The sequence below is a fragment of the Ovis canadensis genome, chromosome 17 (assembly GCF_042477335.2).
Source record: "Ovis canadensis isolate MfBH-ARS-UI-01 breed Bighorn chromosome 17, ARS-UI_OviCan_v2, whole genome shotgun sequence".
Taxonomy (NCBI): Eukaryota; Metazoa; Chordata; class Mammalia; order Artiodactyla; family Bovidae; genus Ovis; species Ovis canadensis.
Genome location: NC_091261.1, coordinates 66262250 through 66288655, shown reverse-complemented (window position 1 = coordinate 66288655; position 26406 = coordinate 66262250). Strand labels below are relative to the sequence as shown.

Here is a 26406-nt window from a genome sequence, read left to right as displayed (position 1 = left end):
TTGAACTTTTTATTGAAATATAACATAATACAGGAAAGCACACAAATCATTAAGCCTACAGCTCAATAAAATTTCACAAAATGAACACACCCATGGAACCCACACCCACATCAAGAAAAGGCGCATTACTGGTCCCCACCCCACAAGAAAACCTTCTCATCCCCCTTGCAGTCACTGCCCTACCCCAAAGAAAATCACTCTCCTGACTGCTTAGACTTACGTTAGTGTCTCCTGTCTGGAACACTGTGTAAGTGAAATTGTACAGTTGGCACTATTATCATGTTTTTTCTACTCAACATTATTTCTGAGATTTATTCTCATTGCCTTACAGAGTTGGGGGTTGTAATCTTCCAGTTTCTGGGCAGTTTCCATCGTGTGACACAGCGTACCATTCTGATATTGATGGGCATTTGGGTTGTTTCCACTCTGGGGCTGTTATGAAGAGAGCTGCTACGGACGTCCTTATGCATGTTTTTCGCTAAACATCTGTATGCGTTTCTGCTGGGAACATACCTAAGGGTGGACTTGCACAGGCTCAGCTGTGGTTGATACTGCTAAACAGTTTCCTGAGCCCTGTATTTTAAAGAACTTTTAAAAATACACAAACAAGATGATTTAGAAAAACTGGAAAATATGGAGAAGTATTAATAGTATAAATGAGTCATTGAACCACATTCAATTATATCACCTAGGAATCATCTCTATTTGTAATTTGGTATGTCAACTTTTATCAATATTTTTATATGTACATGTGTATTTTTTTAATCAAGAATAATAGAACCATTCGGCATATTCCACTTGGTAAACTGATTTTTTTTATTTAGCAATAGATTGTGAACATCTTCCATGTCAATAATTGCACATCCACAATTTCATTTTTTTAAACTTTTTAGTATGAAGATTTTAAAATATCTGTATTTGAACCATACAGATTTGAACAAAAATATTATAATGAACTTCTATGCATGCATCACTCAGATCAATGATTATCAACTTGCAGTCAGTCTTATTCCATTTACACATCATCCTCCCCTATTAGTTTGAAGCATTTATAATTTTATCTGTAAAAATGTAAACAACTGTCTAGGGAAGGACTCTCTTTAAAACCATAACCACAGTAATATTATCACATCTAAAACAAATAGCAATCTCTTCCCTATCAAATATTCACTCAAGTACAACCATCTGGATGGTTGTAGAATCATTTCGCTCTAAGAATATAGCTAATGACTTATCTGTACTCCAAGAATGTGGCTAACCATCTCCTGCCATTGTGCTTGTTGGTTGTTCTCCTTTGATTTATTCTCCTCTTATATAAACAATGCTTAGAGGAACATCTTCAGAGTTACATCATTACATACTCTAGTGCCGTAAGATGAATTCCTAGGACATGCAACTTTAAATTCTTTACCCTTAACTGAAGTCCTCTAGATTCACCCTGGGCTGCTGAAAAGTAGCTAGCTCATAAATGCTTGGAACAAATGAGCTTTTCTCATAAGAAATGAGAGCAGAACAAAAAAGAAAAACAGGGTGTGAGAGATTGACGATACCTCAGTCGTGATTTTTGCCCTTTTCACCTTAGGATAGTCATTGCAAGCAAATGAGCAGTTTATGGAAAGGGAGATTAAAACATAAAGTATTCATGATATAACCACCCACTAAATCTACTGTCCAGCTGAGCGCTAGGCAGACCCAACGGGCATCTATGAGACCATTTCTCTTCCTCAGAGTTCTTCTCATAAAATTCTTGCCCTCCTCAGCACTCCCTTTAATAAGCCCCTTCATAAAGTGGTTGTTCTGATGGTTTTCACTCACATGAGCCTGTTGCCCAAGACTGTAATCCATTCACCTTTTTCAGTGCAAGGGAAAACTTCCATTTGTCCTGAACACACTACCTCTAGCTTTTGACCACATCTTTGTCTGGATCATCTCTGTAATATCAGTTGACATTTTGCAGTCACGATTTCACTTGAAAGTAAAATAAAGTTATATTAAAAAGTCAGAAGCCTCACAAGTTCACCAAGCTTATCTCTGAGCATCTTGCAGCCCCCTGTGAGAAAAGTGACACTGTCATTTGTCCAACCCACGACCCACAGGCGTACAAAGCAATAATAATCAAATAGGCAGTTCAAGCCCTGTTATTCCAAAATCAGTGCTTGTAAATATATTTCAACAGGTATTAATTTCCTCAGGGCTCTGCTCCAAAAGTGCATAAGAATCATTTTTGAAACCAGGTTCCCAGCCACATACCCCACCTTTGATGTAATGTATTGATAGGCAATAGAATACTGGAGTGGGTTGCCATTTCCTTCTCCAGGGGATCTTCCCCACCCAGGGATCAGAACCTGGGTTTCCTGCATTTCAGCTGCACTCTTTACTGTCTGAGCCACCAGGGAAGCCCAGAATATATCATGGCTTTTGGACCCAGCTTGAATCCTGGCTCCACCACTGACAAACTGTTTGAATATGGATAAACTACCTAACCTTTCCGAATCTCATTGCCCTCATCTGTAAAATGAGAATAATAATAAAACCTGGTTGTGATAGTTAAATGTGTTAAGATGCATATATCTGGCACTTGGATTGCATGTGTTAAACATACAACTAACACAGTCAGTCAGTACTCCTGATGGCTGGTGTTGATACATCACGCTGACTGCTTGACCATGCCACTGGGATTCTGTCCACTCTTCTGACCAAGCGTTTTCTCTTTCCTATCTTGACTGTAAGGAAAGTCAAATGCTGGAGAGCATACAATGAAGAAGCTTAGAGCGCCATAGTTTGTTCTGTGCCTTGAGAGACAAAGAGCTAGATACTTTCCAGACATTGTTTTTAAGGTAAAATTAGTACAAAGAAAGCATTTAGAATATGAGCAGCTATTTCATAAAGACCATCTCTTTTATAACTTAAAGAGGTTACAAATTTAAGGCACACTTCCTTCATTTTTCCAGTTAGCCGTATGAACCATCATATGAATTTTTCTAGTGTCTGCCTCTGGGAGCTTCACCCTGCACCCAACCCCCACCCCTCCTCCCCCCACCACCCCGGCCACACGCACCTTGAATTGTCTAATAAATAACTTTCTTGGTTACCTTCCAAACCTCAGAGGTGGAGGGAGAAAGTTGATGCTGTGTCCTCCACCACCATTGCTGCTCACAGCCACAAGGTGTCGGTGTCGAGAACAGGTCCTCCATGATCTTACAGGCCATACTGGCCGTTCTTCCTGACATCTCACTAATGCACACCATTATAGCTCTCAAATCCCATCGGGTTTGATTAGAAGCCTTCCCCCAGACAATCAGGCTACTTGCCTATGAGAGTTTATCTTTAGGGGTTCCAGGATGCCCTTTCCCCACTCAGTCCGAGGGAAGCTGCCCTGCCCTAGTGTCTAACCACAGAGCTTTTTGGGCTTTTTCTCATCGAGAAACTTGTAGAGAGAGCAGTTTTGCATTGTTTTTTTCTATTGAGGAACCCAGGTACATTACTTAAATCATTCTGAGAGACAGATGGTGATATGGAGTGAGACATTTTTCCAAAATCAAACCCCCAAGAGCCAAACCTTGCCATCCCCCCTGCGGTTAGAAGGCTTCCTTATAAACTTACTTGCCTGGACTTTATCTTCCCCAAATTTTCCATGAAAATGAGAACAAAGTCAGCAAGAATGCTTGCAGAAGCCCTTTTCTTCCCTGAGCTTCAGGAGAAAAAAAAAAAAAGCAGGACAGTCAAACAGCCTGAGAAGTGCCAAGAATGATGTTTTAGCAAGTTGCCTTAGGTTATATCTGAGGCAGATAGAGTTTGGGGGCTCAGGAAATTGCATGTGTTTTGATGCTGCTCTGGCAGGCCCATAGACACCATTTACAGAAAACACACAGCCTGGCCCTTCAGCACATGTATGTGTTTAGCTTTAGGAGTCATTCTGGGTCAGATTAACACCAGACAAGAGTTTCTGGGCAGAATGTGGGTGCAGAGTTAAAGAAAGAAATTAAAATATCTCCTTGCAAGATAATCTTTAAATCAGAAGAGCTTATTCAGTAACCTGTTGTTGTTCAGTCACTAGATCATGTCCAACTCTGCGACCCCATAAACTGCAGCACGCCAGGTTTCCCTGTCCTTCACTATCTCCCAGAGTTTGCTCAAACTCATGTCCATTGAGTCAGTGATACCATCCAACCATTTCATCCTCTTTCGCCTCCTTCTCCTCTTGCCCTTCATCTTTCCCAGCATCAGGGTCTTTTCCAGTGAGTTGGCTCTTCGTGTCAGGTGGCCAAAGTATTGCAGCTTCAGCTTCAGCATCAGTCCTTCCAGTGAATATTCAGGATTGATTTCCTTTAGGATTGACTGGTTTGAATCTCTTAGTAATCCATTAAATAAAACCAGATCCAAATGACTAGTTAAGGCAGGAATCTGAATCTCCACCCCTGCCCTGAAAACAGCCCAAAATACACATTGGCTGAAAAGCAACCTTTAGATCCAGTGAACTTTCTCTGAAGGTCTATTACCCATGCGAGGACTGGGGTGGGGAGGCAGCGGTATGTGTTCAGAAGAGGGCTGCCCCTTTGCACACTTACAGGGACTACCATCCATAGTGTGTGTTTCACCGTGAATGGCATCCCACCATCCCAACTCAGTTTGTAGGCTACAGTGTTAATAATGGCCCCGAGGTTGTACAATTAAGCAGCCCTTTAGTGGTAGTTACACATAGATAAAAATAAGAGCTAAAAGAGCTCTCAGGGCCTGGGGCCTGAGAAGGATGGTGTTAGAGAAGGGATCACAGGCCAAATTGTTGGTATGAGTGCCTATGGCGATTTATAGACTAGATGCGAGCCTTTGAAAGTGTATTTGGACTCATTTACCTTTTCCCTGCAATACCTCTGTGGTTCTTTGAGTTTACACCCTTTGGAAGTGTTTGATCTAGAAAAGTGAATAAGAAATGACCAGGTAAAAAGGATGCAGAGTTGAGGGAGGGTTCCCTGGCAGAGAAAACAATGTACACAGGATTGCAGTCAGGACACGAGCTGGAAAGTTGAGTGACTGTAGACACTGTTTGCTAAGTTTCTGCTCTGTCTCAGGCACTGACTGGGCTAGGGACTGATGTAAGGTCACCTCTAACGTGAGAGGAAGATGAGAGCTTAATCCTGGGGATCAATCAGATAATTAACAGAACAGCTTTCACATCTGTGCAGCTCAGCAGACCCTGGGTGAATGGGGGTGGGGGAGCTGGCCATGGTCCTGAGCAGAGATTTTGCATCTCCTGGGATCCTTCTGAATGTTTCATGACAAGGACAAGCTGTGACAGGCAAACACTTCCTGTCTAGGAAGCCATCAGAAGCTGCTTCTGATGGTGATGGGCAAGACCCAAGTTGTGAATTCAGAAGAGAATCTTTGACTACACACTCCTTGCCACCAACTGCTCCGTACCTCGTGTGTGTGTGTGTGTGTGTGTGTGTGAATTCAGAAGAGAATCTTTGACTACACACTCCTCGCCACCAACTGCTCCATACCTCGTGTGTGTGTGTGTGTGTGTGTGTCTGTCTGTCTGTCTGTCTGTCTGTCTGTCTCAATCATGTCCGACTCTTTGCAACCCCATGGTCTGTAGCCTGCCAAGGTCCTCTGACCATGGAATTCTCCAGGCAAGAATACTGGAGCGGGTAGCCATTCAGTTCTCCAGGGTATCTTCCTGACCCAGGGATCGAACCTGGGTCTCCTGCATTGCAGGCAGATTCTTTACCATCTGAGCCACCAGGGAAGCCCAACCCCACACCTCAGACACCTGCAATTTCCCCTTGTACTGAACTCGGTGGAAAAAGCCATTGTGAATTCCTGAGTGGTTCTTGGTCTCTAGCAAGTAATCCCCACCATCAATCAAACAGAAGAACATGGATCAGAAGCTTACAGGCCAGTGGTCTTGTGCCTTATTTCATTGTCTCTTTCTAAATTATAAGCCAGGGGTTCTTTGGAGATAGTCAGTGCACTCTAAAAAAACCTGCCTCCCTGCTGATGCATATTTTCTGTCCACGCTGGCTTGGTCCATGAAGAATAATTCTTTCATCCCATTTAGTCATTAAGCACAATAGGTAATAATGGGTGCTGCAGGGTGGGGCTTGCATTCTTTAAAAAGCAACAACAGAAAATACTCACTTACCTCAGAACCAAAAACTGACTGCTGAACCACCTCCAAATGCTGTGCTTTTTTTCCTCAGGTGGGATAAATTTCTGTGTCCTGACAGATGGCACAAGAGGGCAGTGGTTAGGAAAACTACTATATATAAAATAAATAAGCTGCAAGATATATTGTACAGCATAGGGAAACGTAGCCAATATTTGATGATTTCATTTTTCCCTGTAACTTTTCACTTTTCAATGCTCACAGAGGGACAGGGAGGTATAAAGGCAGTAGAGGCTGGTTTCCTCCAGCAGTTGCATCTTACGTGAATACAGTACAGTGTGACTCTGTGACCACAGTAAGCAAACTGGCAACTGAAACTGCTGAGAAAATGTTTCTACCCAAAAGCTGTCACTGCCCTGGAGATGCCTGTAAAGATGAAGACTAAGGAGTTGGCTACAACCAAGTGCTTGAGCATCTAAACCATGGACCTTCTAGGTGAAGACCTAGAAAAGGAAAGCAAGATGTAATGGTGATGAAGAGAGAAACTCTCCAGGCTTCTAATCATAATCTCTGATTTCTGTTGCCAAAAACATGGAGAATCCGTTAGTTTCCAATGAATCACATTTTTTTCTTGGGGGAGGCTGCATGAGAGCCTGAAGCACTGATTGCATTCACGATCTCACCTGAAATTCAGTATTGTCCACTTACCGTCAGTTCCCCCTGAGAGATATTTACTTAAAAGTTTTACTTTTATTAAGAGCCTTCTAAAAAATTGGATGGGTTTCCTAGCTGGTGCTAGTGGTAAAGAACCTGCCTGCTGATGGCGGAGACAGAGGAGACACAGGTTCAATCCCTGGGTCGGGAAGATCCCCTGGAGGAGGACATGGCAACCCACTCCAGTATTCTTGCCTGGCAAATCCCATGGATAGAGGAGCCTAAAGGGCTACAGTCTACAGGGTCGCAGAGAGTCATACACGACTGAAGCAACTTAGCATGCACGTGCGTAAGTGTTGAATATGTAACTTGGGAAAACCTTTATGTGTAAGAATCACTGCTAAGAAGCTCAGTAACATCTTCATTCTGCAGAAATCTTGAAGGTAGAAACTACTACTATATTTATTCTATAGGAAGAAAACTTAAGCTCAGGGAGTTCAGCGATTTCACTACATTCAGACATTGGTGAGCAGCAACTTAATGGAGATGGTAACAAAGTAGAGATTTAGCCATCATAATATACGGAAAAAGAACATTAGCTGTTATTCCAATAGTCTAGACCTATATTTAGCCATTTTCATAAGTTGTCAATGTATTTTAGATTTTGTTATTGTTTATTCACTGAGTCGTGTCTGTAGCCTGCCAGGCTCCTCTGTCCATGGGATTTCCCAGGCAAGAATACTGGGGTGGGTTGCCCTTTCCTTCTCCATATAATAATTTTAAATGGGGTATAAGCTATAAAACTTTTGAGTCACTGTGTTGACACCTGAGACTAATATAAAATTGTAGATTAACTATACTAAAAAAAAAAAAAAAGACGGTGGCTCCTGGATTCAGACAGACCAGAGTGAAAATCCTGGCTTTGTTACCTTCTCATTGTGTGTGACTTTAGGCAGGCAGCTTCAATTCTGTGAACCTCAGTTTCTCCAGCTTTGAAACTATAGTACCTGCCTTGCGGGGCTCTTGTAGGGATTAAATGAGATAATACATGTGAGGCCTTGGGGCTCTGCCTGACGCTCAGAAAGTGCTCTGTAGGTAATGGCTATCATGAGGGTAATTTTCCCAGTCTAAGTCCTCCCCAGAGTTTCTGTACTCAAGGATAGTTAGCTTCTTCCATACCCACTCCAAGCTCTAATTTGCTTCTGGGGTGAATAGACAAAACAGGGGTCAGGCAAGTGAAGGCATCATGAAGAGCACACTACACCCATTCACAGGGCCTGCTCGCCCATCTTCCCTTCCCTGTGAGGTTCAGGACTCCTGATAGCAGTTGCCTAGAAACCGGACCTGGGGGGCTCCTGCTCCCTTCCAGAAACCTCCCTAATTGGGGTGCATGTGGAACAGTTTGATGACCATTGGTGGGTTTTTATTCTTCCAGAAGCGTTGCATACATCCCTCATACAAATACTGACTCACGTTAACGGAAGAGTAGCCCTGGGGCCAGGTGCCTTTTAACCATAAAGGAGTCAGAGGGATGGCAGCCTTGTTCAGCATCCTCAGACAGAATGGCTGTTAGGTTGCTGTCACTGTGTTTGCATTTCAAGAGGTTTATAAAGTCTGAAATGGATTTGGGGAGAGGATGGTGTGTGAACAAGGGTGTATATGTGTGTGTGTGTGTGTGTGTGTGTGAACTGTGAGCTCAAAAAAGCTTTCAAAGTCCATTTGTGCCATCGACCAAAGCACAATGCATGCCTACTGTGTAAGCTGGTATTAAGGGCTGGATCTGTGTTCCTTTGGGGGGAATTCAGCACCTCTTGTAGTCATTGGGCACCAGGTAGGTCAGGGACCACATTGCAAATTAAAGAAATAACTTTCCTGAGAGGCACACGGATGGATATTTCATTTGATCACTTCTTCCAGAACACCACTTTCTATATTCTAGTTCCCAGTTGGAAAAAAATAAAAAACTCAAAGGCATCCATTTATCTCTATTCTGTTTGGATGAATCAGCTTCTGCACAGATGGTTCTGCATACCTGCTCCATCCAGAGAGAAATATGAACACCCTACATCAGATAGGGTGGTGCCATTGTACCCACAAGGAGGCAGGTGTTTAATTCAGATTTGAGATGCAAGAATTTCAAGCTCTTAGCTATTTAGGCAACAAGCATTTTACTGAGGACTCCCCATGTGCTGGTTCTAGGGACACAGAAAAGACTTGGAAATTGTCCCTACCTTACAGGTGCTCCATCTGGTGGTGGGGGTGGGAGGAGAGTGTATACAATCAGAAACAAGTCAACAGGCTGTTGAGGGCTGCACCCACCAGAGATGCCTGGGAAGAGCGGAAGCAGCTTCGGCACAGGGTGGGGTTTATACCTGAGTAAGTTCTGAAGGTTGAGTAGAAGTTAACCAGGTGAGGAAGAAGAAAGGGCATTGCAAGCAGAGGGACCAAGGTTGCATGATGACGTTGCTAGAGCATCCGGCGGCAAGGAAGAGGCTCAGTGAAAGCCACTCAGTCATGTCTGACTCTTTGCGACCCCGTGAACTATACAGTCCATGGAGTTCCCCAGGCCGGAATACTAGAGTGGATAGCCATTCCCTTTTCCAGGGGATCTTCCCAACCCAGGGATCAAAGCCTGGTCTCCTGTGTTGTGGGCGGATTCTGTACCAGCTGAGCCACAAGGGAAGCCCAAGAGCACTAGAGTGGGTAGCCTATCCCATCTCCAGTGGATCTTCCCGAGGCAGCAATCAAACCGGGGTCTCCTGCATTGTAGGTGGATTCTTCACCAGCTGAGCTACCAGGGAAAGAGGCTCAGAGGGTGGGACAAATCCAGCTCACGCAGAGCCCTGGAGGCTGGACTGGGAAGCCCAGAGACAATGTGCAACATTGGAAAGCATTAGCGGGGAGGGAGGGGAACAGGGCAAGTGCTCCAAAGTAAGGAGGCCAGTGAAGAGGGAATGGCAGGAAAAGGTAATGATTTGAGGGCAGGGCAGTCAGGCAGGGAGGAAACCTTTTGTCACTTAGCCCCAGGGAGGGGGTCCAGCCCTGAAACAAAGCAGGGTGGAGCCAGCCCAGATGGAGGGGAGCTGTGAGAACAGCGGAGGGGGGTGGAGGGGGATGCTCTTTTCTCAGGATGTGCATCTTCACATTGAGGAACCTGAGTCTGGTACCTGGTGGAGGACCAGAACATCAGGGGTGCGGGGCTAAGAGGCAGAAATGCTATGGTCGTTACATGGCCAAGACTTTTGGACTCCAAACCCCCAGCTAAACATGTCATGCCTTTTTCAGTTCCTTGAGTGATGCCTAAGGTGCTTTTTTTCAGTTCCTGAGAAAGGTGCAGAGGGTTGAGAAGAGGGAGATTCACAGAGATACAGCTTTTTTTGCATCTTAATTTACTCATCACCAGCTCACCTGTGTGTGTACCCTGCATCTCCATGAGAAGACTTGATTTTTTTGACTGTGGCCTTGGCAATTAGCCATAGTGTGATGGGATGGTGAGGACCAATCCTCCTCTTTATAAGGCGGTTTTGAGTATCTAGTTTACAACTGTACTTCGTTGTACAGATTGTACTCTAACTGTTTTTTAATGCCTTCACATCTACTTCCTCACTTTTCATCTTTCACAGGTCAGATAAAAATAATATTATCTTTAAAAACAGACGAGGAAGACAGGTTCAGGCCTAGATACTAGTACAGACTCCACTGCACCCCACCTGGGTGACGTTGCATAAGTCAGGGAACCTCTCTGTATTTCAGTTCCTCACTGTGAGATGGGGTTGATAATAGCTAGATTAGTGATTGTAAAGCATTTTTCATAGTTATTGGCACGTGGTAATTATTCATGTTCTAGTGGTGATGGTGGTGGTGATAGAGGCAATGGTGGTGATGGTTATCCCTAAATTATAGTAGCTGAACAGAGTGGTTAATGATTCTACCTAAATCACAGAGCCAGTTGTCAGTAGAATTAGAACCTGGCTTCCTGAAAGTGTCAAAAGTGTTAGTCATTCAGTCTTGTCCAACTCTTTGCGACCCCATGGACTGAAACCCACTAGGCTCCTCTGTCCTTGGGATTCTCCAGGCAAGAATGCTGGAGTATGTTGCCATTCCCTTCTCCAGGGGATCTTTGTGACCCAAGGATTGAACCCAGGTCTCCAGCATTGTAGGCAGATTCTTTACCATCTGAGCCACCAGAGCAGCATTTCAGCTACCTGATTATAATCCACTGCCTTCAGCATCATTTCCCCCTAAAACATCCACAAGGCTGGATGTGGGTTCCTTATATTCTTCGTTCCATCTCTTGCTCCTCCTTGGTTTCCTCCTCGTCCTCCTTTCCTGCTTTCTTCATTTTCTTTAGTGAAGGTCTGAGACAGAGATTATGTAAAGAAAGAACCCAGAAAGAAAAAAAAAAAACACTTGAAGCAATTAGGTCTCTGCATATCACTTCTTGTTCAGTAGAGCAGAGGTTAACTTTCTGGCCCTTTAGCTTAATAAATCTCATCACTTAATATGATAACCGAGCCTTGATCCTACCGCTACCACATAGGGTAGATTCACAGACCTTTATAAATCACTGCATGATGCAGCTCACCAAATCTCAAAATGTTAATAATTGCGGTCTAATTAGACTGTTCTGGCTTCCACTCTTGGAGAAGAGAAACCCATAAGCTTGACACTTGAAGCAAGTGCCACTTTCCAGAAGCCCATGGGAACTTGGAGCCAAACGGCCAACCTGGCTATGTGCAAAAGCAAGAGTTATAACAGCAGTCATTTATGGCTTCATGGAGATGATGATGATGATGATGAAAATGATGGTTGTCACCATTTATTGAGGAGCTTCCCCGGTGGCGCAGAGGTGAAGAATCTGCCTGCAATGCAGGAGCCACAGGAGACGCAGGTTTGATCCCTGAGTGGGGAAGATCCCCTGGAGGAGGGCATGGAAGCCGACTCCCATGTTCTTTCCTGGAGAATCCCACGGACAGAGGAGTCTGGCATGTACAGTCCAGAGAGTCGCAAAGAGTTGGACACGACTGAAGTGGCTTAGCACACATGTAGATTCACTGAAGATCTCCTGTGTGCCAGGCAATATGCTAAGTGCCTCTCGCTTCAGCAATATCCTAAGAGGGTATCCATTTTTCCCCATGTTAGAGGTGAGCAGAGTGAATCAGACAGAGGAAGAACTGACTCACCCAGAGTCACAGACATTGAGTGACAAGGAAGCGATGACCAATTAAACCCAGAGAGGCTTTTTCTAAAAACCAGTGCATTTTCCTCTTGCAGCACTTTGAAATCAGGCAAACTACTACTTAACCTCTCTGAGCCACAGTTTCCTCATGAGCAAAATGGAGACAAGAGTACTTCCTTCCTAGGGATGCTGTGTGGGTGCAAGGAGAGAATTTCCCATGAGAGCTCAGCTCAGTGCCCCTCAAGCCATCCTTGTGCACTGCCTCCCAGTGCCCCCAGGCAGTACCTGCTTCTCTCCAACTGCAGCCACTCGCTGGGGCCCCCAGTCCTCATTCCTTCCAGGCTCAGACCCTCCTGTTGAATATTTCCCAGCTGTTCAGACACACTCCGTGGAGACGATCCCAGACCTACCTCTCTTGGCAGTTTCATGCTTCTAAGTTTCTTTGCCTCTTTCCCATGATCCAGACTAATCCATCCTAATATCAGTCTCTAGTCTATGGCCAGTGATTTACCCAAGATGACAGCATTTTAAATGTGATAATCATGACAGTTTAGTCAAAGAAAAAAAGGGAGAAAAAGAGACAGAGATTGTCATTTGCAGACTGGATTCAACTGCAGAGCAAACAGAGCCCTGAAATTACCATGACTTAAGTAAGACAAAGTCTTACCTCCCTCACATAGAAGAGGTGTTTTGGTTTGGCTTGGTTTTATTTTTTATTTTGTTTTATTTATTTGTCTGTGCCAGGTCTTAATTGTGGCACGAGGGATCTTCAGTCTTTGTTACAGCACGCAGGATCTTTCAGTTCTGGCACCTTTACTTGGGAGCTAAGTCCCTGATCAGGGATAGAACCTGGGCCCCTTGCATTGGGAGGGCAGAGTCTTAGCCACTGGACCCCCAGGGAAGTCCTGAGAGGTTTACCTTGTGGAAGATGTACTGGTTGTCCAGGACCCAGGTTCCTTCTGTCTTTTCATCTCCTCTCCTTAATGTTTGCTTCTGTCTCAGGGTTTCCTCATGCTCACACAATGGCTACTGGCACTGCAGCCATTGTAGCTAAGTTCCAGGCAGCAGGAAGGAAGAGAGGAAAAAGGGACCGAAGGACAAATGCCACCCTGCTGTGTTAACTTCCTTTGTCACGTTTTCCTAGAAGTTCCTCCCAGTGATCTCCTCTTGTACATCATTGGCTAGTCCTATCTCCAGAAGAGCTGGAAAAGGTAGTTTTGTTTGTTGTTGTTTTGATGACTTTTTGTCTAGGTATTTGATGTTCAAAATAACTTGGTCTGTTTCCAAGGCAGCTCAGGAAATGGATATTGGCACTTCCTGCCTTTGGGAGAAAGGACAAGAGGTAGGGAAATAAAACCAGCAAATGCTGACCACCTACTCTTTGTCAGGCACTGTCCTCAAGGAGTCTGCAGTCTAATAGGAAAAACAGACAAGGAAATAGGCAACTGATCAGATAGCATGACACATGCAACAGTGGGGAGCACATAGGCGTGGGGAGCACATAGGCGCGGGGAGCACATAGGCGTGGGGAGCACATAGGCGTGGGGAGCACATAGGCGTGGGGAGCTCATAGGCGTGGGGAGCTGTGGGGGCGCAGAGGAGGCGCTTGGCCTAGTCTGGACTTGAAGCGGGGAGGAAGCAGCAGTATTGAGTGGTCAGCAGCTGACAGTTTCTCCCAGACCTTAGAATCAGCAAGTGAAGGAAGGGAGGACATGCTGCAGGAAGCGGCAAAATCATAGAATTCTGAGGGACAGAGAGATACAAATGAATGTCTGGGTGAGTGGTCAGAGATAAAACCCAGGTCTTAGAGGACCTGATTGCCATGGGGAAGAGTCTGGCCTTCACCCTGAGCGCAGTGGGTTTGGAACACTCTGATGGGAATGAATCTGCCTTTCAGAAGAGCCCTGTGACAGCAAGGTGGACAATGGATTGAGGAGGAGGAAGATGAGATAGGAAGCTGCTCAGAGGAACAGAGGCAATGAATGATGGCTTCTGGCTAGGGTGGTAGCAACAGGAAGTCAGTCTAGTGACATTTAGAAAGTACTTGATATCACTTTGTGATCAGTTAATGATGAAGGGGGCGAAGCAGACAAAAGCAGTCACTCCATTTCACAGGTGAAATGAATTGTATTTTGCCACACTGAGGACTCCTGAGTAGCATACTTATCTGTGTCCAAAGAAAAACTCTAGGCTGTGTCTTCTTCCAGCTCAAACATCTGCTAGGTGCGTGTGCGCTCTTCGCCCAGACCTCAGAAATGCCGCGTAAATTTCACAAAGGAGCCAGAGAGAACAAAACCTGAAGCAGATAAAGCTACTTCTCTAATTGTGAGTCAGTTCTTCTGTGTCTTTATCACAGCCTCAGTAGCATCTTTCTGCCATCTGATTAAAAGGAACCCTTGAACCAGCTCTCCTTTTTGGGCTGAGTCATTCAGAAAGGAGAGAAATCCATCTGAAACTTCTGATCTCAGAGATGAAATCCTAACTTGGCAAATCTCCCATTGTTAGGCATTGCAATTAGCAAATGACCCAGGGCCGGTAAAGAGATGTTCAGATGTGATTTAATAAGAGCGTGGTTGCAGTAAGCACTCAGAATATGTTTGCAGTCAATTTGCTGTATACACAATATGCTACCAGAGCAATCTTTTGTGTATGCAGTTGACCTTTTTTCTGGCAATCTTGTCCTGTAAAGAAGAGTGAAATCCTCCATTGCAAATCACTGGTGCTCAGGAATTGGCTCTAATTTGCATGCTGACAAAGATATTAACTTGAGGGGGGTGGGTGTTGATAATACAACACGTCCTTTTGTCTGAAAGGTAGTTCAAAATCTGTGTTGTGACTACAGTTGACTGAAGTTCAATTACTGTAATAAATGTATTCCAAATTTCATCTCAATTGCATTTGCATTTTAATGAATGATTCTCACCTTCTTGTCAATTTGGCAGCCAGGCTAGATTTATTAAGTTATTGTATAAACAGGGCATTCTAATGCGGAAATTTAAATGCAAAATATTTGCTCGGCCACATTTAAACTGGGGCTGCTTTATTAATTCGTCTGCAGGGGTTGCCTCAAAATTCAAAAATTTAAGGACCGTGTTTCCGATCCCTCCGTTCCATCATGTTTGCCCTGTCCTCCTCTGAAATCGATCTGTCTGGGTGGGCTGACAAAGCAAGACGTGAGCCAGCCAGATGAAGTGGGCTCTCTAAGCTTTCAGCCTCCACAAGCTGGGAAGAAACTGATTTATTTGCTATTATTTGAAAACAGTAAAATTTGTTAAGTGAAAATTTCCCACGTAGGCAATTCCCTTCTGGGAGAGCAGGACATTCCTGAAATCAGATTGCCAAGAGTGTTTGTTCATCTTAATGTCATTCCGCCTTCCCCGTCGAAGCTCTCCTGGCTTTATAGCCCCATATTTCTTGCAGGCAGAGACAGAAAATGTGAGTGAAAACCAGCTGGATGCAGAGCCATAATACCATTAAAAGTTGTGGTTGGTTGTTTTTTTTTTAAGTACATCTGGGCTGTTGATTTTTAACAAAACGATTTGCAGTGGTTAATCCCATGCCCCCCATAATGGAAAGGTTGAACGTGAGTTTCTCTCCCTGCCTCGTAGCTCTCCAGTACTCCGCAGCTTCCTGCCAGGCCCCTGTGAAAAGAACAGAGGCTGTCTGTTTTAGACGACCATCAGTTTCTTCAAGGCTCTGGGGATGGAGGCTGATTCAGGTAATGGGAGACGCAGAAGAGCACAGTGCCCTCCAAGAGTGATAAATGGCTGCCACAGCTGTGCTCGAAGAACTTACTGAGACGAATTGACTGCTAGTGTGGGTCAAAGTTTTATTTCTAGCTTGTACCAAGGGAATCAGGCTTCTGATAAAGCAAGTTTGAAGATTTCTTTCTGCAAGAGTTTTGTTGTGTGTGTGTGTGTGTGTTTGTTTTTTTTAATAAAAGGAATAGGACAGCTAAACCAGCGTGCCTCAAACTTCTATGTGTATATGAGTCATCTAGGGGTCCTGTGAAAATGCAGACCCTCATTCAAGAGGTCTGAGGGGGACACCAAAGATTCTGCCTTTCTAACAAGCTCCTGGGTGTTGCTGATGCTGATGGTCCAGGGACCATACTTCGAGTAGCAAGAAGCTAGATAACATCACTCAAGGGTGGAATGGCTCGGTAAAGATTAACAGATGTGTGGGTAAATCTCACAATCAGAAAGGACTCTTGATCTCACAGAAGATTACACAGCTTATCAGATATGCTATCAACAGACACTTCTCTGAGGGGGCTGTTAATTGCCTTACGCCCCGAGCTCTGTGCCACATCGTGTCTGCTCAGGTCTGAGGCATGATTTTCTCAGCGCCATATTTTGTCATATCTAATAGACACCTTTTTCACATTTTAACATCTCTGTACTGGAAATACAACATACAATCATGTCTCAATTGACTTTTCATGGGGTTTTCCTTCTTTGTGATTCATAAAATAATGTCATGTCTTATAACAAATGATGTATTTGTCAGCTGTTTTCACCACAATGCTGTGTAACAAGCTACCCTGAAACTCAGTGATTTTCAGTATTTCTTCCTTGCTTATACATCTGTGGGATAACGAATTTGGCTGACTTAGGTTGAGATCAGCTGGTTCAGATCTGTTCCATGACTTTTTTATTCTTCTGGGGTCAACGAAATAGTGGGTTTGGTTCTTGTCATGGACCCAACTGAGCAAGCTTATTTCAAGCTTCTGTTCAGGTCATACCTGCTAACATCCCATTGGCCAAAGAAGTCACATGGTGAAGCTCAAAATCAGGATGCTGGGTGTACAATCCACCCCTGAATGTAGGGAAGCGGGGAAGGGGGGATGGAGGGAGTATCCGGTGAACGATGACCTAATCTGCCGCAGGTGGTGACTTGGATTGAATTAAACATGGCCTAAAGAAGGAACATGTACACCACCATTTTCTCTTCTGAGGGCCTAGAGGTGAGCCCTGTGCAATAAGAACAGCCCAGAGATACATCAACTTGAAACTTTAAAGCTCTCTACTGAAGAGTCTGTATAGTCTGTATATTGTCACCCTGCTTATTTAACTTATATGCAGAGTACATCATGAGAAACGCTGGACTGGAATCAAGCTGGAATCAAGATTGCCAGGAGAAATAGCAATAACCTCAGATATGCAGATGACACCAGCCTTATGGCAGAAAGTGAAGAGGAGCTAAAAAGCCTCTTGATGAAAGTGAAAGAGGAGAGCAAAAAAGTTGGCTTAAAGCTCAACATTCAGAAAACAAAGATCATGGCATCTGGTCCCATCACTTCATGGGAAATAGATGGGGAAACAGTGTCAGACTTTATTTTGGGGGGCTCCAAAATCACTGCAGATGGTGATTGCAGCCATGAAATTAAGGGACGCTTACTCCTTGGAAGAAAAGTTATGACCAACCTAGATAATATACTCAAAAGCAGAGACATTACTTTGCCGACTAAGGTCCATCTAATCAAGGCTATGGTTTTTCCTGTGGTCATGTACGGATGTGAGAGTTGGACTGTGAAGAAGGCTGAGCGCTGAAGAAGTGATGCTTTTGAACTGTGGTGTTGGAGAAGACTCTTGAGAGTCCCTTGGACTGCAAGGAGATCCAACCAGTCCATTCTGAAGATCAGCCCTGGGATTTCTTTGGAAGGAATGATGCTAAAGCTGAAGCTCCAGTACTTTGGCCACCTCATGTGAAGAGTTGACTCATTGGAAAAGACTCTGATGCTGGGAGGGACTGAGGGCAGGAGGAGAAGGGGACAACCAAGAATGAGATGGCTGGATGGCATCACGGACTCGATGGATGTGAGTCTGAGTGAACTCCGGGAGATGGTGACGGACCAGGGAGGCCTGGCATGCTGCAATTCATGGGGTCGCAAAGAATCGGACACGACTGAGCAACTGAATTGAACTAAACTCAACTGAATAGTCTGGTGTTTGCAGCATATGCAGGCGGAGAGAGAAATCCCAGAATCAGCCCTGGGGGCTCCCAACCCTTGCTTGCTACTTTCCAGCCACTATGATCTTCATCATTCACTTAACCTCTTCCTTCTGTTTTCTTAACTGCAGATCACAACTGCTCAGTGAGTTGACAGTAGTAATCATAGTACCCAATCATTGAGATACTACACTAAGCTCTTTACATCCCCCGTCTCATTTAACCCTCCCAGCAGCCCTTGGAGGCAGGAATGACTTTTTTCCTCATTTGGAGGTGGAGAGACTGTGGTTCAGTGAACTTCAAAATCTGCCTAAGCAGGTAGCAGAGACCCACCCCATCCAGAGCCTGCCCCTCCAAGCCTCAGCACCGCATCCACTGGCTCTCAGATCAGGAGGTGCTTGGAGGGAAACCTGCCCCTTCAGTCTGACTCAGCTGTGCCCCAGGAGACGATTCCTATTGTCATACTGCACATTTTTCATTCATCAGCTCACACAGACTCCTGTAGAGAGAACATATGTCTCTTAAATGTAAAAACCTTCTCCACTGCATCAGTGAAGAGGAAGTGGCTTTGGGTGGAGGAAACTTTCCATTCTGTAATCTGCTCCTTCCTCTGCTTGCCTGATGCAGTTAATTATTTGCCTCCCCATTGCTCCTTTTGCAATGTTAGCCAGGGGAGTTTTACATTGTGGGAAGCAGTGAGCAGGAGGTGCTGGGTGAGTGGACTTAATGGCAGAAACTGCTCTTCACTGTAAATACCTCCCTTCCCGCAGATAGCCTGGTAACAGCAATAATGATGAAGAAAATAGAGGAAACATGCAAGGGAATTAAACAAGAATTTGATAAAATGTTAGGCAGTTTTAAATGGACTTCTGCAGTAGCAGGGGCGCGCTTCACGGCACGTGGAATGAACACCCTACAGTCCTGAAGTTCCCAGAACAGGTTCGTGGGTCTGACCTGAGGGCCTGGACATTTACCCGCCCCCCGCCCCACCACAGACACACACACACACATACACACTGCCCCCAGCCACCTCTGTTCATCTCTCAACCAGTTCTTTCCAGAGGATCTAACAGCTGGGAGTCTGGCTGCCTTGCTTGACAGAAGCTGCAATTCTACCAGAAAACTTGCTAGATTCCTCAAACTGGCAACCACCATCTCCCCTAGTCTCTTCTGTGAGTTCACCAGTAAGACAGGCATTCATCAATACCCACATCCAGAGGTGTGTTGCAGACTTGGCTTTTCACTGTGTCCTCCTTATTCAGATCCTTGAAAGAAATCTCTTCCTCTTCCACCTGGAATGGCTAGCCATTACCCAAACAGCTTTTTGATGTCTCATGGTCATTGGAAATCACATGAGGGGTTATGTTTCCCTCTTTGCATTGGCTTCTAGGATGCTCTGGGCCAAATCTGTGTACTAGCTCGTGTGTCATGAGATTTGATACTTGTCTTACCTGATCTTGTTTCCTTATTCGTCACGTCTCCTGCCTTTCTCACTTTTTAAATTGTCTGCCCCTAAGCAGAGATATTACTTTGTCAACAAAGGTCCATTTAGTCAAGTCTATGGTTTTTCCAGTGGTCATGTATGGATGTGAGATTTGGACTGTAAAGAAGGCTGAGCCCTGAAGAATTGATGCTTTTGAACTGTGGTGTTGGAGAAGACTCTTGAGAGTCCCTTGGACTGCAAGGAGATCCAACCAGTCCATTCGGAAGGAGATCAGCCCTGGGTGTTCTTTGGAAGGAATGATGCTAAAGCTGAAACTCCAGTACTTTGGCCACCTCATGTGAAGAGTTGACTCATTGGAAAAGACTCTGATGTTGGGAGGGACTAGGGGCAGGAGGCAAAGGGGATGACAGAGGATGAGATGGCTGGATGGCATCTCCGACTCGATGGATGTGAGTTTGAGTGAACTCCGGGAGTTGGTGATGGACAGGGAGGCCTGGCGTGCTGCGATTCATGGGGTCGCAGAGTCAGACACGACTGAGTGACTGAACTGAACTGAACAGAACCCTTTTTGGAATAAGGGCATAACCAAGTCAAATAAAATTCTTGCCAAACTCTTAATCTCTACTTTTGTAGAAATAAGGTAACTTAGATGTAGAGGTGGAGTCTGTGAATTCTTTGAAGATGCATCCTTCATTGTAATGCCAGTGCTTGAACAGAACTTGACACATAGTAACCGCCTAGCACAGACTCTGAGACAAAATAGGTGTCAGCTCAGGGCTTGGCACATAATACTCCAGCCCCTTTTATTTGCTGTGGCATGGACCATCAGCCTGTCACTTATTATAAAATTCTTAAGAATTTTGTTAACCTTCGCAGTCAAAGAAAACAAAAGAGTTGGGCTGTTCCACGTGTAGGTTTAAATATGTGATCATACTGTATTTTAGTTTCCTAGGGCCACAGTAACAAAGTACTACAAACTGGGTGGCTTAAACAGCAGAAATGTGTTGTCTCAGTTCTGGAGGCTAGAAGTGCAAGATCAAGGTATCAGCAGGGTGGGTTTCTTCTGACTCCTGAGAGAGAAACTCTGTTCCATGCCGCTCTCCTAGCTTCTGGTGGCTTGCTGGCCATCTTTGGCATTCCTTGGCCTGCAGAAACATCCAGGCCTTCACTGACCATGAGTTCGAAATGGCGCTAACCCTTCCGCCAGCCCTGTCTCTCACTCTCCCGTGTCCCTGCTTCATGCTCCTCCCAGTACTTAGCGTGTCACCTACAGTTCACTGCTTTGTTCCGTGTCTGTCTCCACCCCCTGGAATAGGAGCTTCATGAGGACCAGGATGCTGTGAGCTGTTTTGTTTGCTGCTGAATCTCAGCACCTAGAGCAGCTCCTGGCACACAGTGGGTATTCAGTACGTCTTTGTTGAATGGTTAATAAAGATGCAGCTGTTTAGGCAAACACTCACATTTGAAACTGGCTGTGAATCAATGCTATGACGAGTCTGACTTCACTGTTTTAAAATTTATTTCCAGTGGAAGGATAATTGCTTTACAATATTGCTTTGCTTTCTCGTGCTAAGGCGATTGGCTTGCCTTTTTGGAGGTCTGGGGTCTTCAGCTGTCATGTAGAAGTGGTGCTGCAGGAGTTGTTCCATATTCTGATGAGTTTGTGGGGAGGCAGGTGATCTCCCTGTCTTACTCTCCACCGTCTTCTTCCATCCTTCTGATTTCATTGTGTGACCGTTGACGCTTCTGAACTGCCCAACCCACCTTCCCTCTGCCCACATGAGGGAGAGCGTTATAATAAGAAACCCGAGGTGCTCCTTGTTTGTTGCTGGAGAGCTCAGTCCCCACACAAACAAAGGACCCCTTGCCCCAGCCCTACTCCCACAAAACCCTAAGCCACCCCTGCTCTGCCCAGAAAGCCTCACAATGTGAGTTGTGTCATTTTATGCCTTTGTGCTGTGTGTATGATGACAGCCTTGACCTCTGAACCAAATTCTGAGCAAAGAGGCTCCATGAAGTAACGTAATCATGAAATAGCGTTTGCTGTCACGCCAGCCCCAGCTCCCAGATTAGCTCTGCATTTGCTTTGTTTGCGCCACATCGAGAAAATGCTCTTTTGTGGAATTGAAGGGTTGCACATGGCTCTGGTTTTTCTATCAGCTTATCTGGCAATCTCAGGGTATCCTTTGATGAGTGGGTTCAGAAGCTTGAAAGTGAAACAGAGGAGCATTTTTGTTTCAAATACGAATTCCACCTCACATCAACTGCTTGCATCCCTAAGCTTAAAAGCCCACATGGACAATTCAGGGCCAGTTATGTATAATCTGGCCTCACTGTGTTCCACCCGGTACACAGTCATTTGATTTTGCACAGTTTTATGCATGAGGAACCTGAGAGATTATTTTGCTGTGACAAGAACGTGGCTGAACAGGTGATACCTGATCCTTGCCGCCACATTTTTGTGAAAATTTCAAATTGTTCCTATGAGATAGATGCTATGATTAACCCCATTTTAGAGATTAAGAATGTGGCATGTAGCATAGAAATTCAGAAAAGTTTACTGGCTGAGAAGCAAGGTCTACACTTAGGAAAAGATTGCCAGTGACCTTCCAGTGACATACGTGTATGGAACTCAAATATCACACGTCGTGGAATCTAAGACAAACCATGACAAACAAAACAAATAAAAATACTGCCAATTAAATCGGTCCTCCAGGATGTGAATTGTTATTTTCATTTCATAGTACCTAGCAGAGTGCCTAGCACACAGCAGGCACTCAATAAGTATTTGTTGAGTGGTGGAACCAAAACCTGGAAAGGTTAGATAATTTGTTCAAGGTCTTTGGTAGGAGGTGGTCTTTGGTAGAAGTCAAGCTTAGGGTAAGTAACTCTGACTTTGGAATTCTAAAGACAGGAAGTCTCCTGCTACTGGGCCTGAGAGTGTCCTTCAGTTAATTGTCGGTCCCGAGATAGTAAGACATTGCCTTGAGAGCCAGCCCATCTTTCTCCCTCTTTCTTTCCTTCAGCACCTTAATTCAGTGGGTGAAGATTGGCCGTGGATACTTCACCATCCTGAGGGAGGAGAGTGCTTTGAAAAAGAAGCAGCAACAACTGGAGAAACTAAAAGAGGAAGAAAGAAATAAATTCCAACCAGCCAGAATGCTGTCAGATATCCAGTATGGGGATTTGGTTCTGCCGTAAGTAGACCTCTGTCGCTGCAGCCCCGTGGCCTTGGGAAGGACCATTGAGAAGGAACACTGGCTGGTTGGGTTGAGGGGTGGCAGCTGTCTCGCACAGGAAGCCCCTTCTTAGGCTGGCGTCTGATGACTTCTTTCAATCTGACCCAACCTACTTCGCCAGCCTCACCTTCAGATATTCAGTGATCTTCTACTACACATGTCCGTTCTCATATCCAGAGCCAAGAGCTAACCAGGAAATCTTGCATGTCCCCAGATGTGCTTCTTTCCCTCTTCTCCCAAGGTTTATCCCTACCTCTAGATATTTTCTTGTGCTGTTCCCTGGGCCTTAAATGCTGTTCCCTACTACATCCTCTCCCTACTAAAGTGCTACTTATCCCTTATCCTTACAAGCTCAGCTTAAATGCCACCCTCTCCTGCAGCTTCCGGGATTTCAGCCCACCACCTCCAAAATCCATTCTGACTCTTTCGAGTTCCCATACTGTGTTTGTACGCTACTTTGTTTCATTACAGATCAATATCCCTGTTCTAGACCTTCTCCTGAAACCTGAGATCCTAGTTCAGTGTCCACCCAAAGCAAGTGAACCAAAAAAAAAAATTGTTGTGGTTTGTTGAATACAGTAGCCTCCCTCTTTTTGTAAAGGTCTCTCCTCTGGTTGGGAGAGGACCATCAACAGACTGGAACATTATGAAATACCCTATCATGTAACAATAACCATGCGAATAATCACAATTTATAAGGGGTGTCTGTCTACCATGTGCTTTGTGCACATCGTTCTGTCAAATTTTCTAAATGTTCCTATGAGATAGATGCTATGATTAGCCCCATTTTAGAGATTAGGAAATGGCAACCCACTCCAGTACTCTTGCCTGGAAAATCCCATGGACAGAGGAGCCTGGTAGGTTACAGTCCATGGGATCGCAAAAAGTCAGACACAACTGAGCGACTTCACTTTCTTTTCGCTTTTAGAGATTAGGAATGAGGCTTAGAGATGCTTACATAATTCCCATTATTGAATTATGGAAAGCGTCCCCTAAGTCCCAAACTGAGTGACACCAACTTTCATGGATTGTGCCATTCTGCAGAAACAAGCTCCGGGGATACTTCTCTTGGGCAGAGCAAACAAGGCATAAATCAGGGATGAGAAGGAAATGCTACAGCAGGCAGAGAGGAAGTGTTGGGTTGGCCCCAGTTTTCCATAAGATGTTGTGGGAAACCCTGAATGAACTTCTGACCAACCCAATACATGTGATAGGAATGGCCTGCCACCGTAGCCGCTGTCCTGATAAAGCAATGGGCTCTGCCTGGCTCCACTTCAGAGTCACCTGGGTGCTTCTCAGACCCATGACAATATCAGACTTTCTGAGGGTGTTACCTGGACATAGCCTTTTTCAAAGCTCCCCTCGAGAATTCCCATGTGGAGCCATGGTTGAGAGTTACTGTGCTAGAGTTGACTTTAGGAACCCAAGTTGCCATGTTGGTGCCTAAGGAGGAAATGGGATCCACAGCAGATAGTCCCTTTCTTCTGCACCGCTCCCCAAATTCTGTTCTTCACAGTCCTTCCAACGCAAAGATCGAACCCGCATCTCTTATGTCTCCTGCATTGGCACATGGATTCTCTACCACTCCACTGGAAAGCCCTCTCGTTAACATCAAGAAATATGAATGCGTGCATCTTAAAAGCAATAGTCCTGTCAGTGGAATCGCACAGTGTGGGACCTTTCTGTGTCTGGCTTCTTTCACTTACCTGAATGTTTTGAGGTTCATCCCAAACAGAAAGTAGACTGGTGGTTACCAAGGGCTGAGGAAGTGGGGCAGATAAGAGAGTGACTGCTTAGTGGGTGCAGTGTCTCCTTTGGGGCTGATGAAAATATTTTGGCGCTAGAGTCAGGAGATGGTTGTACAACCATTGGTTCAAATGCCATTGAATTGCAACCTTTGAAACAGTTAATTTTATGTTATGTAAATTTCAACTGAAGAGGGGATGAAGGGAGTTCTCCTCTGGGAGGCCCTGGAGTGGGGGTGAGGGTCAGGCTGGACACTGGTGGTTGCCAATCCTCTTAAAGCTCAAGGTTCCCTGTGACTGTTGGGAACCCTGAGTATGGACCACGAAGGGCTGGTATGGTTCTAGTCATCTTTCCCCTGGAAGTGTGGCCCTTGGGAACCACACTTATTGTAAGGAAGGTCTCTCTCCTCTTTGATTCCTCATTTGGGCAGACTTTGTTTTCCATCCCCCTTGCCTTGTGAAGCTGTCAGAGGGACTAACCTTCTATAGCTTGACAGACGTCCTTAGGACCAAAGCGGCACTCGGGCTGCCTCACCTTTCTAGTGGTCTCCAGTCTAACTCCAGTTTTGGCTAAGAGATTCCCACTTTGTTGTCAGCTCTTTGACACTTTTTTAAAAAGAATATTTTGTCCAACATTTTTGGTTATTTATATCTAAAGCGTTGGTCTAAATAAAGTAGCCCACCATTTGTGCATTTATTTAAGAGGAGAGAAAATTCTGTGACTTACAGCCCCCGCCCCCATACCTTCCAGGGAGTGAGCATCCCAAGGAGAAGCTGCCTTTGGCGAGCAAAGGGTATTCAGGTGAACAAGCAGATACAGAGGAAGAGCACAAAGGCTTCCCGGATAGATAGAACGGGGACATTCAGCAGACAGGCTAAGGGTGTGAGGAGAAGGGACCCTTTGGAAGAGAGAAGAGCGAAAGGGCAGCCATCACTGAGTGAGAACAGAAATATCTAATGAGGGTTTTTATAAGGCTTTGCCTCAGAGTGTGAGATGTAAGGCCTTCCCTGGTGGCTCAGCGGTAAAGAATCCACCTGCAATGCAGGAGATTCAGGAGATATGGGTTCAATCCCTGGGTCAGGAAGATCCCCTGGAGGAGAACATGACAACTCACTCCAATATTCTTGTCTGGAGAATCCCATAGACAGAGGAGCCCAGTGGGCTACAGTCCATAGGGTCACAAACAGCTGGACACAACTGAAATGACTAAGCACACGTGCATGAGAAATGTAAAGCTATTTCTTGGTTTCCCCACAAAATCTTCACTAAAATATTCATAGCCCCTTAGCGCCTTATGGTCTTAGACCTTTATCTTGGCTTCCCAGTAAGTGTAGGGGTGAGACAGGGGGACAGTCTCGACCCTGGCCCAGTCTCATTGTATAGCCAGTCATTTATGTACTGAAGACATACTGTATGCAGGCCTTCTGATGGCACGAAGATGTGAAAAGGGCGGAGGAACAGCCCCCACCACGCGTGAAGCCACGACACGACACCATGGCGTGCACCCAAAGTGCCCTGAAGTGTGCCTGCGAAAGGAGGACCCTCCTCCCGTGTGTTTCTCCTTTGCTGTCATGCCACGGCCACACTCACACTTCGGACACCAGATGTGTGGGGTTTTCCCCCACACCAACCAAATGTCTGTGACACCAGTGGGGTATCCTACCATCCTATTCAGTTCTGATGCTTTCCACGTGGAGTTAGCATCAGAGCCCACAGGTTAAGGGTTCACTCCCACAAGGTGACCCCCCACATCAGATGCCAATCACTAGTCCCAGGCTGTCAGCTGTACTTCTGATCAGCCAGCTATAAATCAGGGTTCTCATGACCTCCTCTTTGAGTCTGATCATTTTCTAGAGTGGCTCACAGAACTCAGGGATATACCGACTTACATTTTCCTATTTCAGTTCAGTTCAGTTCAGTTCAGTCGCTCAGTCTTCTCTGACTCTTTGCGACCCCATGAACTGCAGCATGCCAGGCCCATTTATTATATAATAAAGAGTACAGATGAGCACCAAGATAAAGTACATAGGATGAGATCTGGGAGAGTCCCAAGCACAGGAGCTTCAGTCCCTGTGGAGTTGGAGGG

At 45.2% G+C, this 26406-nt stretch overlaps 1 protein-coding gene across 6 annotated transcripts in view; it reads left to right on the top strand.

The window, feature by feature from the left end:
* Positions 1-26406, top strand: part of CCDC60 (coiled-coil domain containing 60) — a 163782-nt gene that overhangs the window by 91642 nt on the left and 45734 nt on the right. For all 6 annotated transcript variants that reach the window (XM_069557939.1, XM_069557938.1, XM_069557937.1 and 3 more), the window contains exon 3: positions 22362-22532. In XM_069557939.1, the coding sequence (XP_069414040.1) occupies positions 22362-22532 (171 nt within the window). The remainder of the gene's footprint in view (positions 1-22361; positions 22533-26406) is intronic.